Genomic DNA, 19244 nt, shown 5'->3' with positions numbered 1-19244 from the left:
AGCAGGGGGGCTCCCGGCCCTGCTGGCTTTCAGCAGGATGGGCTCCCGCCTCTGCTGGCTTTTGGCAGGGGGGGCTCCCGCCCCTGCTGGCTGTCAGCAGGGGGGGCTCCCGCCCCTGCTGGCTTTCAGCAGGGGGGGCACCCACCTCTGCCTGGCTTTCAGCAGGGGGGCTCCCTCCCCTGCTGGCTTTCAGCAGGGGGGCTCCCCCCCCTGCTGGCTTTCAGCAGGGGGGCTCCCGCCTCTGCTGGCTGTCAGCAGGGGGGGCTCCCGCCTCTACTGGCTTTCGGCAGGGGGGCTCCCGCCCCTGCTGGCTTTCGGCAGGGGGGGCTCCCGCCCCTCTTGGCTTTCGGCAGGGGGGGCTCCCGCCCCTGCTAGCTTTCAGCAGGGGGGGCTCTCGCCTCTGCTGGCTTTCAGCAGGGGAGGCTCCCGCCTCTGCTGGCTTTCAGCAGGGGGGGCTCCGGCCCCTGCCTGGAAGGTATATGTAAGGATGAAACAAGAGTCCTGAAAAACCGAAAACGAGGCTGGAAAGTATTTAAGAAACTGTTTTTCAGTTGGGGTAATAAAGTACAATTGGTAAATGTTTAACATGTCACCTTAAATAAATAAATAAAATGAGTGGGAACCCAGGGCAGTGAAACTGGGCAGGCATTGTGTGAAGAAACTCTGTGGTCTCTGGAAGAAGGCTCGCTGCAGGTCTCAAGACATTTCAAAGGCTAAAGAGGAGGTGGAGAGCATAGCTGCCAAGGTTTGAGAGTGCTTATGTGTGACATATCCATATATTCAGTCTTCCTATGTGTGGCATATGAATGGCTTATGTGTGGCACTTTTAGTGATGCATAATAGAGAACCAAGAAGCTAAAAGAGAACCACAGTTATACGTATGTAGTCAGATAGATTCCAGAAATTACCCACGTTGTGGTATAAATACTGCCTTATGTTATGTAGTATTATGTTAGTGGATTTATATAACACACAGCTGTCCCAGCAAAGGGGCATCCCGGCGCTGACACTGCAGACTGCTAAAGACACCGTGGAGCAAGCACCGGAAGCTCCTCAAGCGGGGAACAGATGTGTTTTAATGGCTTTGGGAAATTGAGAATAATTGTCAATGCTCCTGGTGCTCACAGGGAGCGAGTTCCAAAGCGTAGCAGCCAGGACGCGGAAGGAGCGTCCTCCTGCTCGAATCTTTCTTGCCCGCGGGACGACAGCCAAGTGTTGGCTCATTTAGCGTATGTGGCGAGTGGGTACATAGGGTGAGAGAAGATTCGCCAAGATATCCGGAGCTTGAAGGTACAAACTTCTGTGGGCGATACAGAGGGTTTTAAACTCAATGCGTTTCGCCACTGGCAGCCAGTGCAGTCTACGGATGGTGCTGATTGTAGGACATGTTCTCGGCAGACCGAGTACCATCCGGGCAGCCGCATATTGTACCCTTTGTAAGTGGAGAATCTCAGCTTTACTCGCACCGAGATAGAGTGAGCTAGCATAGTCCAGCCTAGATAGATTACTGGCCTGGCTGATGACCTGACGGATGGTAGAAGAAACCTAACAATGGCTTAAGCCCACGTAAAAGTCCAAAGCAGGTCCCGGCTACCACTTTGGTTTGGGCCTGAAAGGTAAGCAAAACTCCCAGATTTTTTACTGCCTGCTTAGGGACAGGTAGGCGGCCCAGGGTAGATGGCACCATTGCTCACTCCACTGTGCAGCGTTTCTCCCTACCAGCAAGATCTCTGATTTGCTCACGTTAAGTTGGGGGTAGTTGGTGGTCATCCAGTCTGCTATGGCTGTTAGGTCCTCCCTAAATTTGAGCACGTCCTGCGTGGAGTCATCTGATAGTGCCACGACTAACTGTTTGTCATCTGCATAAGAGACCACGGTTAGTCCTCTGCTCCTATCCACTGCAGCTAAGGGTTTGATGTAGATATTAAATAGGGTATGGCTAAGAGCCAATCCTTGTGGAACCCCTTGATGGATGGCATGTACCTTAGAGCTGAAAGGAGGAAGTGATACCTGAAACGTTCTCTTGGATAGAAAGGAAACAAACCAGCCCATGGCCGGACCCCCAATGCCAGCCTCCTTAAGGCGCTGCTGCAGGATCTGGTGGGACACTGTATCGAATTCAGTGCTCAGATTTAGCAGTCTCAGAGCTAATGTTCGCCCTGCATCCAGTGCACCCCTTAGATGTTCAGTCACAGCCAGGAGAGCAGTCTGCGTGCTGTGACGAGGGCGGAACCCATTCTGTGAAGGGTCAAGCAGGTTCATGTTTTCAATGAACCGTGTAAGAATGGAATTAATATAGGCTTCAGCAATTTTGGATACAAATGGTAGGAGAGAGATGGGGCAGTAGTTCTCTGGTTTAGAGGCATCTAATGTGGCTTTTTTTAGTAGAGGGACCACCTTGGCCAGTTTCCAGGCCCTGGGGACTACCGCCGTGGACATGGACATATTGATCAACTTGCAGAATGGGGAAAGAAGCAAAGGAAGGGATTTAAGAAGTTGGTCAGGGTTAAAGAAGTCTGCAGGGGAGCCTGATTTAATTTTCCTGCATATCGTGAGCATTTCCTCTTTTGAGAGTGCTGGAAAAGCCAAGAGAGTATGGACAGCTAGAGGCCCAAATGCAGGGACTATCCTAATCTCAGAATGGGAAAAAGTTCTGTAGATGTTCTCCAACTTCTTAACGAGGAAGGTGGCCATGGCCTTACATTGCTGGTTTGAGGAGAGGGAAGGTGCTTTAGGTTGCCCCAATGATTTAAGATCATTAAGTATGGAGAAAATGCATTTGGCTGGGTTGGTTCGTGGAAAGAGCATCATGATGGAAGCCTCCAAAGTATGGAATGTCCTTCCTCTCATCAATGAGTCCAGCCTCCTCTCATTCAGGAATTCCATAAAGACCTGGTTATTCAAATCCAGGTAACTCTTCCGGCACCTTTTTTGACACTCGTAGCTGAAACAAAACAGCACTTAGACGCCTCAGGGCAATAATGTGCTATACAAATAAAATTAACATAACATAACTTTAAAACTTCCCAGTGCTCCTAATGTGCTTACATAAGAACACTGACATTCTTATGTTTTGGGAGCATGACTACGGTTTAATGATCAGTTGCAGTTAAAACTACAAGTTTGTTAAGCCATATTAATTAAATAATCAATGACGATGCTTGGTAATCTTGGACAGCCACCACCAAAACAAACTGGGAATCCCTCTGCCATTTTTATGAAAGCAACATCTGGTCCATCACCACTCTGGTAAACTGTGCCTGTTTATTACCTAATCACAGGGGCATAGCTTGGTCTGTAAGATTGAGGGTGGGGGGGACTTCAGATTTCCCGGCAGTCACGCTGGCGTATAATGCTAATATACATTATAAGACAAGGAGGCTGTATGAGAGGGGCTTAAAGGGCAGTGGAAAGGGAGAGCAATGGGGATGGTATGAGTACTAATTGAGAGAAACACAATATGTTATGAAATAATCAAAAAAAAATTAAAACAGATGCAAGTGTGTGTGTGTGTGTGTGTGTGTGTGTGTGTGTGTGTGTGTGTGCGTGTGTGTGTGTGTGTGTAAAACTCTTATGTGAAATCCGACAGACACCTCACCATATCCGACTGAAAGCATCTGTACCCAACTACACCTATTAGGGGGTGTAACACCCCAAACATCCCCCTTGAAGTTATGATTAACATGGAAAACAAATGGCAAAAGATAGGCCTGACTCCCTGTCCTCGCTAAGCCATTCGGGATACGGGTAGTTGTGTCCACACAGGCAAAGGAAAGCAGTGAGCCTTCCTCCCCCTTTCCACCATCTCAAGCACACTATGGCACCTCCTGCCCCTGGAGAAGGGTACGTCCTGCCCTCATTGCCGACGAGACTGGGAAAGGATGGCTTTGTCCCTTTCTGTGCTTTCTGAAATCCTGCAGCATGTCTCCCTAATCACAAGGCAAGGCGGCGGCTCCAGGCACCCGTTTGATATTTCTGATACAAAACGAATGCCTCCAGCAATCCACGAGGAGCTGTAATTTGCCTGACCTTTATTTTTTGCGCGGTAATGCGTGGCCAAGCATTGAAATAGGTTAGGCTAACCCACAATGCGGGGCACTTGGCAGGGCTGGGAGTGAAGGCAGCGGTATGAGGGCTGCCACGAGGCACCATGTGCACCCCCTGCCCACAGACGACGCACCTGATGGCGGGTCAGGGCAGCACTAGTCAAGCACAGCCTAATGCACTCGCATCTTGTGGTGTCACTAGTGAACTGGAGAGCTCCAAGCTTTTCTCCATGTGCACAGAGCTCAGCTGGGGCTAGATTCAGAAAAGAGCTAGGCGGTCTTTCCAAGAATGAAACCACGCAACATCCTGCTGTGGGGAGCCGGAAGAGGACGGAAGTTACTGTGTTGTCTTAATATCATCTGTGGGCTCATCACGCTTGCCTCCAGGTTTCATTATTATTCAGCTCAATGAAGTTTATTTAAGCAATCTTTGAAAGGTTAAGGCAGAGACTCTTTAAGGCATGGGCCAGAACAAAAATCAATCTTTGTGAAGCCCATTTGGCCCTACAATAGGGACCAAGAATCAGTAATTGAAGTTTAGTTCTATTTCCAATTAATAGTCAATCCAATGTATATGCATTTCAGGAGAATATTAAAAAGATACAAGATTACAGCAGACACGCTGAAATATCTCAATCAGTTCAGTCTCAATAGGACACATTTATCACAGCCACAGCAATACAGAAACTGAGAATTAGAAATAGGTCTTCCTTAAAGAAACTCCGATTCTCTCTCCTAAACAGGAATAAGTTCTAATGTGATCTAATCAAGATCTAAGTTGGAATAAGAATGGTTAATAGAATACGGTCCGAAGGAAATTTCAAAAGTGCGAGAAGGTGTCAGCCTAGTTACGCAACAGGAATAAGTGTTTAGCATGAAGCTTCACACTTGAGGGAATAAAGGAAACAGAGAGGTCTGTACCCCTCAACGTCTATGGGAATCTACTCTCTTCTAACAGTGTGAACACTATTGTATCTCTTTCCACCCCACCAGGAACCAATTATTTCTCTTCTTGTGTTGTGCATTTGTAGTATTACCAGTTACTGCTACCTTGAGCATTCCTCGTTCCTGACACGCAATGAATAGGAGGCCACATCTGCTCGTTAGGTCTTCACATTTCTTGCTAAGATTCCTCCTGTCAGACCTTACAATCTCGAAACTAATATAAACAAAATACCCCTTTCTCTAGGTAATGAAACCTTGAGAACATGCCTGCAAAAGGAAGAACACGCTAACCAAGCAAAGCAAATTACAAAATCACAAGTCCTTTATTCAGGCTAATTTTAACTAAACACCAGGAGGCTTATTTACAAGCCCCTTGCACGGCCGGTGCATCTCTTTTAATATGGGAAAAAAGGACGTACAGGCGGCTCAAGGGGCTTGTAAATAATGTGCATTTCAAATACATGGTTATACTTGTGCACATGTAACTCAAGATCAAATGCAAAATGTGAGTAAAAGAATACATGATTACACTTTCAAATGTGTAATTCAGAATATATGTAACTGTGACCTAAAGTATAAATGCAGCTTGAATACAGAACACATCTTCATATTAAACTGAACATTAGGGCACACGTTCATAAAACTCTAGATTCTACAGTAAATACTGTTGGAGTAGGATCTGCTTCACATGGGTACCCCCACTTTTCGCTGGTATTTCACTGTTTTTCGAACTTAGTCTGGCTGTGGCCCTGCTAATCAGGACCACAGCCTAGCTGCTTCCTCTCTAAAATGGTTTGCATGTACATTAGGTACATATCTAATTGGATTCTGGAATGCCTTATTAGCCCCTAGTAAATGGTATACTATGTACCTAGGGCATAGGTACCTCAGAGGCCTACCAGGGGCTGAAGCATGTATTATGCCACCCCTGGGAAGCACTCCAAAATGGCACCACAGGTCTGCTACTGCAGCCTGGGTAAGGGTGTACTTGCACCCCTTACAGTGGTATAGGCTACCTATATCACTACCATTGCACACACATATAAAACCTATAAGTCACTCCTATGGCAGGCCTTAACAATCCTGAAGGCAGAGTGCTTGGTTTTTATGTGAGAGGGTGCACCTGCATGAGCAGAGCCCCTCTGCAGCGTTCGGAGTACCTCCTTTGATGCTGTTTGTGGTGCAGCCTGACCACATACTCTTAAGTGCATTATAACCTCGCGGTAAATGCTAACTTTGGGATGGCTGCACGGAAACATGTTGTGTTTGGTGTTCAACGCTTTAGAATACTACCCCCACCCGCGGCGGGTGTAGCATTCCACCCTTATAGAGGGAGAGACATGTTCACACTGGTCTAACCCGGTAGGACTTTCTACAGCCCTGGCATCACAAAATGGATGCCTCTGCCACAGACACGGATCTGGCCTCCTGCTGCTGACCGAAACTCCGGCAGGGGAGGCCTGAACAATAGGTTTCCTGTCGAAGGGAGGTGTAATCACCTCCCCAGACAGGCAGATGTGTATTGGGGCTGGGCGGGAGCACTCTCTGGTGCTTTGAAGTCCTGCACTGGGGGCACATTTGGTGTCCCTGTGCATAGTCCAGTTCAAACCGGTTGCAGGGGCTACCTGCCCCTGCTCTGGCGTGAAACTGAACAAAGGAAATGGGTGTAACAACCCCTCTTTCCAAACCCTCCCATAGGCGGGTCCCAAGAGTATGTCCAACCCCCAAACTTAGTATAAGTATGGGAACCCAGTCCTAGAGACTATAGATTACCCTGGATGAAACTCTGCAATATATATCCTGGACCTTCGACGTTCTATCCTGACTAGAAGACTGAAGAAATCTCCCTTGGGGTCAAGGAGTGACTCCCCAGCTTGGCAGGCACCAAAGAATCAATGGTCTGATCTGCAATTCTGATGCTCCCGCTGGACGCCGAAGTCTCTGCATCACCAGAGGTGGATTTCCTGACTTCCTCGAGGCTACCCAGAGTCCACAGCGAAGCTGAGGCCCGTGGCTATCGTGGGTGACGAGGAACCGTGACCCCTGGGCACCGCGTTCTATTGCTGGTACATCGACTTCCTGTTCATCCTTGAAATTCTGCTTTGGGCTCCGAGTAGCCCTAGCCTTGAGCACTGACTGCACCAAAGATCTCTGGCCTCCACTCCACGAGGGCCGGGTTCCAGTGCGACCGCTCGAGGCTCCTTCATGATCGCTAGCCCGTTGGCTAGTGGGTCCCCTCAAAGGCAACTCCTCTTCTGCTTAGGCTTCCCTGGTTGCTTCAGATGTGCCCTGACTTGCCCTTGCTGGGTGAGTCCCTCAGACCTTGCTGGTCTGCACCGATGTCCTTCTTCTCTTTCCACGAGACTTGTCGTTGCCAAGGCTTGTTGGGTCCAATCTGGTCGCCGACATCGCAGCACTCGACAGACTTTGTGGGACAGCTCGAATCCAGCTCATGGACTTTGTTGACGCCTCCTGGACCTCGTGGCTGAAGAGTCAAGACACCCGTCAACTCACCTGAAGCACCCGACATCTGTGGGTATTGGTCCATCCTGCCCTCGGTCACTGGCTAGTGACCCAGACTCTGTCCCCTCTGCTTTCAGGTTCCTTCCATCCTTGATCCAGGCTTGGATCTCTCCGGACACTTCTCCTCTTCAAGGCAGCAGCAGTTCTTCGCCAGCTTCCATTGTAATCGACGACGCGACCCGACACCAAAAGACACCTATGCACCCGGCTTCCCTGGGTGAGGTAACTCGAGTACTCCGGTGCTCCCATGGGTGCTAGCCCTAGAACTTCTTAAGTCCAAAAGGGTTTGGTCCAGACTAGATTCTAAGTGTCCCTAATCTTTAAATTTCCAACCGCGACATTGCCCATAGAAGCTAACGGGAACCCGCGGTTGTGTTTACACACTGCACACAGTCCCCGTGGGTCCCCTGTGTCACTACCTTGGGTGGTTCCTTGGGGTCCCAGCGATTCTACAGGCTCTAGGCCTTGTGTCTAGTTCAGTCGTGGTTCTTATACCACTTTATTGGTATATGGTTTGGTACGCCCCTAGGGCCCAAACGTGTATTATTTGTGCTATTACTGTTGATTGCTAACTTGTAAATTAAGTACTTCGAACTCCAGTCTCATAAAGAGACTAGAGGGGTGTGTTTTATCTTAACTACATATATTTAAAATATATACCTGGTGTGGTTGTCCTTTCATTTGATCCTTCAAGAGATTATAGACTGGTAAAACAAGCTGCTTTACATTCCTTCAAGACTTAACCTGAAGGCTGCTCTCCATAGCTACCACTAGGATAGCTTTCAATAAAGGTAGGGGCAGATTTATGTTCCCTGGCGCATCCCTGCAAATCAGCATGGATGCGCCAGGGAAGATGCGTCACGCAAGTTTGCCCTTGCGCCACCGCAGATGCGCCGCATTTACAATGCGGTGCATCGTGGCGCAAGGACAAGCAGATACGTGACGCATCTGCCGGCGTAAGGTTGGCGCAGTGCTGAAGTTGCGTCGCAAGCGCGACGCAACTCCAGCACTGTTCCAACCTACCCTATCCCTCACATGGTGCGTCAAGCCTTACGCCTGCTTCAAGCAGGCGCAGGGTTTTGACGCATCAGCGTTGGGAAAGTGACTCAGTGAAATCTTATAGATTTCACTGAGTCACTTTTCAGGGGCGTTCCTGCGACGGAACGCCCCCCCTGAGTAGAAACGCCCACATGAAACCTGACGCAGGTTTCATGTGGCGCAGGGCTTTACACCGTGACGCATCTCCATAGATGCGTCACAATGTAAATGGGGCGCATCATGGCGCAGGGTTTACGTCGCCGCTGCGTCACAAAAGTGACGCAACGGCGGCGTAAAAGTGGCGCAAGTCTGATATAAATCTGCCCCGTTGTATTTAACCAATTCACCATAAGGGGTTGTTTGGACTGATACAAGGTGCCCACTAGAACTAGTGGACAGCATATATCAGACCACCTTCTCACATTGGTGTGCAGCGTGTAGGATTCCAGCTTGCTATTGTTTTACCAGATAATCTCAATTGAATTGATCAACTGAAACCCATTAAAGGTACCTAAGTTACATATAATATCAGGTTTAACTACAGTAAGTTCTACTGAACTTAGAGTTGTGTGTTAAGGGATAGCACACCCTTTCTGCAACTCAAGAGAGTTTAGTAGGCCACACTAGTGTAGGTAGTGCAATACACCACACCACATTAGTAATGTCTAATCAGCCAGGAACTAGTGGGTCCCTGCCAGAAGCCAGTGAGCTTCTTCCCTATAAATATGAGGATCTCTCATTTGCACAGCTTAGGGTCTTGTGTTCCATTAGGAAGCTGAAGACAGGCAAAAGCCCATCCACCCAGCATCTCATAAAATACTTAAGCTGGATGATATCTCAGGGCCTAATGGGCCTGATGGGGTAGGCAGTGTGGGTGGGGCAGCAGGTGAGGGTGGGCCTAGGGGTAGCAATTCCCCTGACCCTACCTCTAATGCTGACCAGACTGATGACAATGATCAGAATCTGGTGAACATAGCTCTCCTGGATGAGGATGAGGAGGATGACAACAATGCTCCTTCATTTATTCTTGCAGGAAGAGTTGAAAGTAGGGATAGAAATCTGTCAAGGGGATCTATCCAGTCTACCTCCTCTATAGGGACCTCTGTCTCTTCTCACAGCGGGAGGGAAACCTCCCAGGAGAGGAGAGAGAGGCTGCTGAAGTATCAGCAAGACAAGTTCAACCTTGGAAAGCAGCAGATGGTCCCTTGGTGGCAGCAATTTCCCTAGAGATAGGGAGAGGTCTTATGACCATAGAAACCTAAGTAAGATTGTCCCTCCCTACCAGAGTGGGGATGACATCCACAAATGGATAACTGCCTTGGAGAGGGCCTGTAAAGTACAGAAGGTCCCTCAAGGTCAGTGGGCAGCAATCGTATGGCTCTCCTTTGCAGACAAAGGTAGAGATAAGCTCCTCACTGTAAGAGAAGAGGATGTTGATGATCACCAGGTCTTGAAAAGTGCACTGATAGATGGGTTTGGCCTAACCACTGAACAATACAGGTTAAAGTTCAGAGACACCCAAAAAGCACAAAATCAAGACTGGATTGACTTTGTTGACTGTGCTGCTAAGGCTCTGGAAGGTTGGTTATTGGGCAGTAAAGTGTGTGACTTCATAGGATTGTACAATCTGATAATGAGGGGGCAGATTCTTAATAACTGTCAAAATCAGCTGTTGCACCAGTACCTGGTAAACTCTGATCTGATCTCTCCCCAAGACTTGGGAAAGAAGGCAGACAAATGGGTCAGAACCAGGGTGAGGCAGAAGGTACAGAACCACGGTGGTGACCCAAAGAAGCAAGATTACAAGAACTCTGACAAGGGCAAAGACCAGAAGTCTTCTCAAGGGCCCCAAAAATCTTCTTCTAATGGGGAGTCACAGTCAAGTAAGGGTAAAGGACAAAAGAAACCTTGGTGCAAAATCTGTAAACAGAAAACTCACTGGACCAGTGACTACACCAAGTCCAAAAAATCTACTCCAGCCACCATTGCCCCTAAGGCATCTGCCCCCCTAGTACAGCTACAATAGGTGATGGCAATGTTCAGAATAAGGGTGTAGTAGGGTTGACCCTGGGTTCTGAGATGGACTCTGGCCTAGTCAGAGTTCCAACTCAGGCTGTGCTTGTCAGTGATGGGGGCATGGATATGTCTCCCTTTGTGAGTCCCAGTAACCTGGGCAAATACAGACAGCAGCCTTTGATAAATAGAGTAGAAGCTTGGGCATTCAGGGACACAGGAGCAAGTGTCACAATGGTGAAAAATGATCTTCTGGATCCTGGGCAGATTATACTTGGTGAAATGTACCAAGTGACCAATGCTAGCAATGTCAGAACAGACCATTCTCTGGCAGTTGTTAACTTCTCCTGGGGAGGGGTAACTGGCCTTAAGAAGGTTGTGGTAAGTGCAGACCTACCAATACAGTGCTTCCTTGGCAATGATCTAGAGACTTCAGCTTTGGCTGAAGTAGAGCTCAGGACACATGTAAAAATGTTAGGGATCCCTGCTCATATCTGTGCTGTGACTAGGTCACAGGCCAATATGTCTAAAGCTGAACAGGCCCTGGATTCTGGAATAATGGACCAGGTGCCTCACAAGAGGAGGAGCAGCAGGGTTAAGGCAGAGCCTTCCCACCCGACTCAGAATGCTGATCAGTCGGCTCAGGGAGATAATCTTGAGCCTGAATAAGTAACTATCCCAGAGGAGCTTGAACCTGACCAGGTTGAGTTCTTGGGGACAGGGGGCCCTTCCAGGTCTGATCTGAGCCAGGAGCAGAAAACCTGCCCCTCTCTTGAACCCCTCAGAAAGCAAGCTGCTGATGAGGCTGCTGTGAATGCTAGTGGCACCTATAAAGTTTATTGGGATGATGGACTCCTATACTCAGAGAGTAGAGACTCCAAGCCTGGTGCATCCAGGAGGTTGAGTATACCTCTGAAGTTTAGGGTTTTCCTATTGACACTAGCCCATGATATTCCCCTAGCAGGACACCTAGGCCAGAACAAAACTTGGAACAGAATTGTCCCTCACTTTCACTGGCCCCACATGTCTGAAGACACAAAGGAGTTTTGTCGCTCCTGTGTAACCTGCCAAGCCAGTGGCAAGGCAGGTGGCACTACAAAGGCCCCCCTGATACCACTACCTGTGGTGGGGGTTCCCTTTGAAAGGGTAGGGATTGACATTGTTGGTCCCATGGATCCCCAAACAGCATCTGGGCACAGATTTATACTGGTGGTTGTGGATCATGCCACCAGGTACCCAGAGGCAATTCCCATAAGGACCACTACAGCACCTGTGGTGGCAAGAGCTCTCTTGAGTGTGTTCTAAAGAGTAGGCTTTCCTAAGGAGGTAGTATCCGACAGGGGAACAAACTTCATGTCTTGTTACTTGACAGCTATGTGGAAGGAGTGTGGAGTGAACTACAAATTCACCACACCCTATCACCCACAATGCAATGGTTTAGTTGAAAGATTCAACAAAACCTTAAAGGGCATGATTAAAGGTCTCCCAGAGAAGCTTAGGCAAAAATGGGACCTACTCTTGCCCTGCCTTTTATTTGCATACAGGGAGGTGCCTCAAAAGGGGGTTGGTTACAGCCCATTTGAACGTTTGGTTGGTCGCCCTGTCAGGGGTCCATTGTGTTTAGTGAAGGAAGGATGGGAGTTACCTCTCAAGCCCCCAAAGCAAGACATAGTGGACTATGTACTTGGTCTCCGCTCCAGGATGGCTGAGTACATGAAAAAGGCAACCAAAAAGCCTGGCATGACCAAAAGGCTGTACTGACTGTTTACCAGCCAGGACAGAAAGTGTGGGTGTTGGAGCCTGTGGCCCCAGCAGCCCTCCAGGGCAAATGGAGTGGCCCCCATACAAAAGTTGAACAGAAAGGGGAGGTTAACTACTTGGTAGACCTTGGAACCCCTAGGAGCCCACACAGGGTTCTTCATGTCAACAGACTAAAACCAAATGTTGACAGGGCAGACATGGGCTTGCTCATGGCTACTGATGAAGGACAGGAGGAAGAGAGTGACCCACTCCCTGACCTGCTTTCTCAGAACCCTGATGATGGGTCAGTTGATGGTGTAGCCTTAGCAGGCAGCGTCACTGCCCAGCAGCAAACTGACTGCAGAAACCTTCTCAGCCAGTTTAGATATATGTTTTCTCTGACTCCAAGTCAGGCCACCTGGTGCACTCATGAAGTGGATACTGGGGACAGTCTACCTGTGAAGAATAAGAATTACAGGCACCCTGATCATGTCAGGGACTGTATAATGACAGAAGTCCAAAGGATGTTGGATTTGGGTGTGATTGAACCCTCAGTTAGCCCTTGGGCTAGTCCAGTAGTCCTGGTACCTAAACATCACACCAGTGGTGGAAAAAGAGAGATGAGGTTTTGTGTTGACTACAGGGGTCTCAATGCAGTCACTAGGACTGATGCCCATCCCATCCCCAGGGCAGATGAGCTAATAGATACTTTGGCCTCAGCCAAGTTTCTAAGCACATTTGACCTGACAGCTGGCTACTGGCAGATCAGACTAGCTGATGATGCAAAGCCAAAGACACCATTTTCTACCCCTAGTGGGCACTATCAGTTTGTGGTAATGCCCTTTGGTTTGAAGAATGCACTTGCCACTTTCCAAAGGTTGGTGAATCAAGTCCTTACAGGCCTGGAAGACTTTAGTGCAGCATATCTAGATGATATTGCTGTCTTTAGCTCCACCTGGGAGGATCACCTGGTCCACCTGAGGAATGTTTTGGAGGCCCTGCAAAAAGCAGGCCTAACTATCAAGACTACTAAGTGCCAGATAGGGCAGAGTCAGGTTGTGTACCTGGGCCACCTTGTAGGTGGAGGCCAGGTTCAACCATTGCAGAGCAAAATCCAGACCATAATGGAATGGGTTGCTCCAACTACCCAGACTCAGGTGAGAGCCTTCTTAGGCCTGATTGGGTACTATAGGAGATTTGTCAAGGGGTATGGATCAATAGTGACACCCCTGAATGACTTAACTTCTAAAAAGATGCCCAAAAAGGTTCAGTGGACAGCTAGCTGTCAAAAGGCATTTGATGACCTGAAGCAGGCCATGTGCACTGCTCCCATTCTGCAGAGTCCTGACTACTCCAAGAAGTTCATTGTCCAAACAGATGCATCTGAATTGGGGGCAGGGGCTGTACTGTCAAAATTGAATGATGAAGGTCAGGATCAGCCAGTAGCTTGTTTAATAAGCAGAAGGCTGACCCCTAGAGAGAAACCTTGGTCAGCCACTGAGAGGGAGGCCTTTGCTGTGGTTTGGGCTCTGAAGAAGTTCAGGCCATACTTGTTTGGTACTCACTTCCTTGTTAAGACAGACCATAAGCCCCTCTTATGGCTAAAACAAATGAAGGGTGAAAACCCCAAACTGCTTAGGTGGTCCATTTCCCTACAGGGGATGGACTTTACAGTGGAACATAGACCTGGGAGTAATCATGCCAATGAAGATGGACTCTCTGGGTATTTCCACTTAGAACATGAAGACTCAACTGGTCAAGGTTAGTTTAATGTCCCTGCGTTTGGGGGGGGTTGTGTAGGAGCGTAGGATCTGCTTCACATGGGTACCCCCACTTTTTGCTGGTGTTTCACTGTTTTTCGACCTTAGTCTGGCTGTGGCCCTGCTAATCAGGACCACAGCCTAGCTGCTTCCTCTCTAAAATGGTTTGCATGTACATTAGGTACATATCTAATTGGATTCTGGAGTGCCTTATAAGCCCCTAGTATATGGTATACTATGTACCTAGGGCATAGGTACCTCAGAGGCCTACCAGGGGCTGAAGCATGTGTTATGCCACCCCTGGGAAGCACTCCAAAATGGCACCACAGGTCTGCTATGGCAGCCTGGGTAAGGGTGTGCTTCCACCCCTTACAGTGGTATAGGCTACCTATATCACTACCATTGCACACACATATAAAACCTATACGTCACTCCTATGGCAGGCCTTAACAATCCTGAAGACAGAGTGCTTGGTTTTTATGTGAGAGGGTGCCCCTGCATGAGCAGAGCCCCTCTGCAGCGTTCGGAGTACCTCCTCTGATGCCGTGTGTGGTGCAGCCTGACCATATACTCTTAAGTGAATGATAACCTCGCGGTAAATGCTAACTTTGGGATGGCTGCATGGAAACATGTTGTGTTTGGTGTCAAACTCTTTGGAATACTACCCCCTGCCAGAGCACATTAAAGCAGCAATGCAAAAACAAGTCAAATTGTCAACGTACAGAGTAAATGTATTGTTTCTCCTCCATCCACGCATGAGCATAGCTGCAAAGTAGGCCATGTCGTGTCTGACGCCTGTAACCACTTTTTGCTATTAGGCGCCTTAAGTTTGGGATTTGTAGTTTTGCTTTAAGCATTTTAGATTTGGGTTTACAATTCAAATCATGACAAATGCTGCTAGCCAAACACCACGGACTGGATGAGGGTGGCATGCACGACATGGGGCATCTTTCAAATGATAAAGACGTGTGCATGTATACGAGTTGTGCTTGTCTGTATTTTTGCCTGTGTATTACCAGCACATGTGAGTGCATTTGCTGTTTTAAATATGGATCAACCCTTAATTGAAACTGTGAAATGTGGGAGTGCGCTGAAGCCAGCAGAGTGGCTTAGAGTTGGCTTGTTGCTGCCTTTTGCTCCGACATGCCAATGCTTATTATTCTATTTCTCTACATTTAATTTAGAACATTTAACCCTCATTAGCTGTAATGTTATGCTGTATTTCCCAGGACACGTGATATATAAGTAGTTAACAGCCCTCTCCTAATTTATCCATAAAATGATCAGATGACTGAGCACACAGTGCTCCACTGCATTGCTTTAGTTTAACACCCTAGTGCATTGTGGTAGACGTGGTCCTCCTTTACTTAGATTCCAAATAAACAAATTCACCTAAAAACAATGATTTGTAAGATGATGGTCCAGGACTTGAGTGTTGCATCCTTGATGACAAGGGGTCATCTGGTGACCTTACTTATCCAGTCTAGGTATTTTTCATTGCATTCTGGTTCTTGTGGTCCTACTTTTACAATGGGGACATTAATGTAAGCTTGACATCAGGACTGGCAGTGATGTCCAAGACTGATATGGGGTAAATCGACACACCTCTAACATCACCCTGTGCCCACCTTCTGCAAATCAATGCACCACCCTACTTCACATTATCATGTGCACCCTGTTGCACATCACCTGTGCTGTGGAAGAGCCACCCCCTCCCCACAGTAACTCCATATTTAATCACCATGGAGTTTTTGAGGAAAACACTGAACATGTAATTTATTGAACAACATTTTGCTTTTGTTCCTTTTCTCCCAGGGATGGACCCAAGCAACTTAAACCACAAGAAGACTTTGATGTGGAAACAGGTCTTCGCAAACCACGAAGCAGAGGACAACAGCTTCTCCTTGGTGATCCCGCGTGCCGGGTTCTACTTTGTTTACTGCCAGGTGGGATTCCGAAACAACAGCTGCCACAGCAGTGGCAGCTCATTGACTCTATACAGCCATCTATATACGTACCATAGCTCTTACAAGAAGGACATCCTCCTGCTGCAGGCCATGGAGACTGTATGCAACTATGGAAACCACGGCACTGTCTGGTACACCTCCATCAACCAGGGGGCCTTGGTACAACTTGAAAAGAATCATCGCTTGTCCGTCAGAGTCAGTCATCCTGATCTGGTGGACTATCGTGAAGGGTATACCTTCTTTGGGGCTGTGGTGGTGCCATGATGTGGATAACAGAAACAGAAAACCCACATATTGTATTGAGGACTATGAACCAAAAATGTATTTATGGGCCACCTGTGAGATTTACATTTTAGCGGCTACTGTGGAATATCAGACACCAGGCTAAAATATCCAAGTGTTGCTTCATAGCAAGTCAGTGCCATGCTTAAAGTCGCTGCTTGAGGTTGGTGTTCAGGATGAACCACCTGTATTAAGGGCTGGTTGGTACTGCGTTAGTCAACCGTAAGGAAATGAGGAAGCTCCTATATCATGATATGCAGTGTTGTTATCTACACCCACGATCCTGAGGTCTTCTAGCTCACTCCAGAACTCTTTAAAGCTCTGCAGAGTCTCCCCTTCCAGCCTCACACACCGGGTGCATCTCTGCACTGGCATTCAGCATAACTCCAACACCATGCAAAGTTCCTCCAGTGCTACATGCACACTCCTGGCTCACCTATGAATATCATCAGAATTCACCTTCATACAGCCTGTATAGCTACTCACAGCTCACTTCCATCGACCCGCACACCCAGGGGGTCATCAGACCCTTCATAGCACCCAATGAAGCTCCTCATAGTCCGCATCCGAAAGCCTCAATCTTCCAGTTTGCATCAATAAACCGTACAAAAGTGGTACAATTTCAACTGATACTGCTCCATAGGCTTTAACTCCTCCTCGCCACTAAGATTTTATAGGCTTAGCATCCTATCGCTTGTACTGTCAAGGATTGACTATGGTAACCCTCTTCTATGTGGAATACTGATCATACATCTAGCTAGACCCAACTCTTCCCTCCATGCAGCTGTTAGGCTGGCTACTGGCAGGAGAAGGTTCGACCATCTTAGGACCTGATTCGTAAAGGTACACTTAGACCTGAAGCCTAAGTTTACACCTAAAGTCTGAATTTAGACCTGAAGTCTAAGGGCCCGGTTCACAAAGGTAAACCTAGACTGAGGTCTAAGTTTAATACTTTTTGGTATTCACAAAGGTAAGTTACTGGTAGTAACTTTACTACGAGTAATTATACTACCAGTAGCTTTACTAGAAGTAAATGGCCAGATGTGCGTCCCTTACATAGTTGACTCGCAAATTGCGTCGCTTTGCGACTCTTAAAATGCAATTTACAACATTAATACTCATGAGGCAGGTGCTATTTGTGACCCCATTAGGAATGGCTAGCACTCTCGGGGATGGTGGCCTGCTGGGGTCAGCAGACCACCATGTCTGCATTTTTAATAAAGCAGTTTTTTTTAAAAATGCAGCCTGTTTTCTTTAAAGGAAAACGGGATGCATTTAGGAAAGAAAAACAAAACGTTTCTGTTTCATTTTTTTAGAGTGGGCAGTGGTCACTGGGACCACTGCCTGCTCTCAAAAAATATTTTCGCACACACACCCAAAGGGTCCCCTGGGGACCCCTTCCCGTTGCGAGTGGCTTACCACCTACTTGAAGTAGGTGGTAAACTGCAAGTGCAAGTGTTTTGCGACCGCAAATGCGGTTGCAAAACAATTATACATTGAAGTGCGAGTCACTATTAGGAAGGGACGCCCTTCACACGCCCCTTCCTAATACCGAGTCGCAAACCCTATTTTGTGAGTCTGTATTAGCTTACCGCAAAATAGGGTTTGTACATGAAGCAGACTCATTTTTCGGTCGCAAACAGGTTGATTTCCCGTTTGCGACCGTTGTACATCTGGCCCAAAGTTACTAGTAGCATCTTACCTTTGTGAATACCAAAACGTTGTAAACTTAGACTTGAGTATCAAATTTAGTCTTAAGTCAAAGTTTATTACTGTTTGGTATTCACAAAGGTAGGTTACTACTAGTAACTATTACTAATATTACTAGTAACTTAACTACTAGTAAGTTTACTAGAAATAAAGTGACTAGTATTAACTTACCTTTGATAATAACAAACAATAGTAAACTTAGATTTAAGTTTACCTTTGTGAATCGGGCGCTGGCTAATAGACTGTACTACTAAAAACTGGTTTGGTACATCAGAATGAATTCGGTGTTTACGCCACAGAAATTGACTAGATTGAACTTAAGATGACTCTAACAAGTTAGCATGTTACAACTGCAAATGAACCCATTGCCGTACTGTCGCTCGATATTAATATAGCCTTTGGCTTGGTAGAATAGGAGTTCATGCTTTGGGTGCTATAAAGATGGGTTTGGACCTCATTTCATGTCATGGACCAGGCTACTGTACGACAATGGATTGCTGGCCAAAGTACGAGTTATAGGTGCACAGTACAAAATATTTCCTATAGGCAGTGGAACGAGTCAGGGTTGCCTTTTATCACCAACGCTGTTCACGCTGACGATAGAACCCTTGGGGGAGTGGATAAGAAGGGGCTCAGGTATGGGAATGGGACCAAATCTGGCATGAAAGGGTATCGTAATATGCTGACAGTGTACTATTGTATATAAAGGGCCAGGCAACAACCTGGGTGACTGAAATGTATATTTGAGATCTATTGGAATACACAGGGCTGGGCACAAGCTGGGACAATTCATTGTTATTCCCAATGGAATACTGGGCCCCAAGGAGAGGCGACCCATTCCCTTTAAGATCGAATATGAACCCTTTAAATAGTCTTCAGAGCCAGCACAAAGTCATTCATGTGGAACCGAGGGATGGACATCTAACTCCCCATGCCATTGCTGGGGAGAGCTGCCCAGTTCAAAATGATAGCTCTTGTGAAATTCCTATATGAGATACACAATACACCATTCACTATACTGGGGTTTAAAACAAATAGATGACATGACCAGATCATTACTTTTTGTGGTCAGCTCCCATAGGCTAGCACTCAGAACCCTACAAAGATCCACAGACAAAGGAGAAATAGGTCTCCTAAAAGAAAGAAATAACATGAGGCATCCCTACTACAAGTAATCAACTTATGAGCGTTCTTACCCCTTGAAGAACCAGTCTTCGGAG

The 19244-nt window shown here is 47.3% G+C and overlaps 1 protein-coding gene across 1 annotated transcript in view; it reads left to right on the top strand.

Moving 5' to 3' along the window:
* The window catches only part of LOC146802290 (lymphotoxin-beta-like), a 284570-nt gene extending 266982 nt beyond the window's left edge, over window positions 1-17588 (top strand). Inside the window, exon 4 of the mRNA XM_085621860.1 lies at window positions 15881-17588. Coding sequence (XP_085477986.1) covers window positions 15881-16296 — 416 coding nt within the window. The 3' untranslated portion in view covers window positions 16297-17588. The remainder of the gene's footprint in view (window positions 1-15880) is intronic.
* The last annotated feature ends 1656 nt before the right edge of the window (window positions 17589-19244 follow it).

Source organism: Triturus cristatus, chromosome 8 (genome assembly GCF_964204655.1).
Source record: "Triturus cristatus chromosome 8, aTriCri1.1, whole genome shotgun sequence".
NCBI classification, from domain to species: Eukaryota; Metazoa; Chordata; class Amphibia; order Caudata; family Salamandridae; genus Triturus; species Triturus cristatus.
Note: the sequence above shows the minus strand (reverse complement) of the source record. Positions and strands in the feature narration are given on the sequence as shown.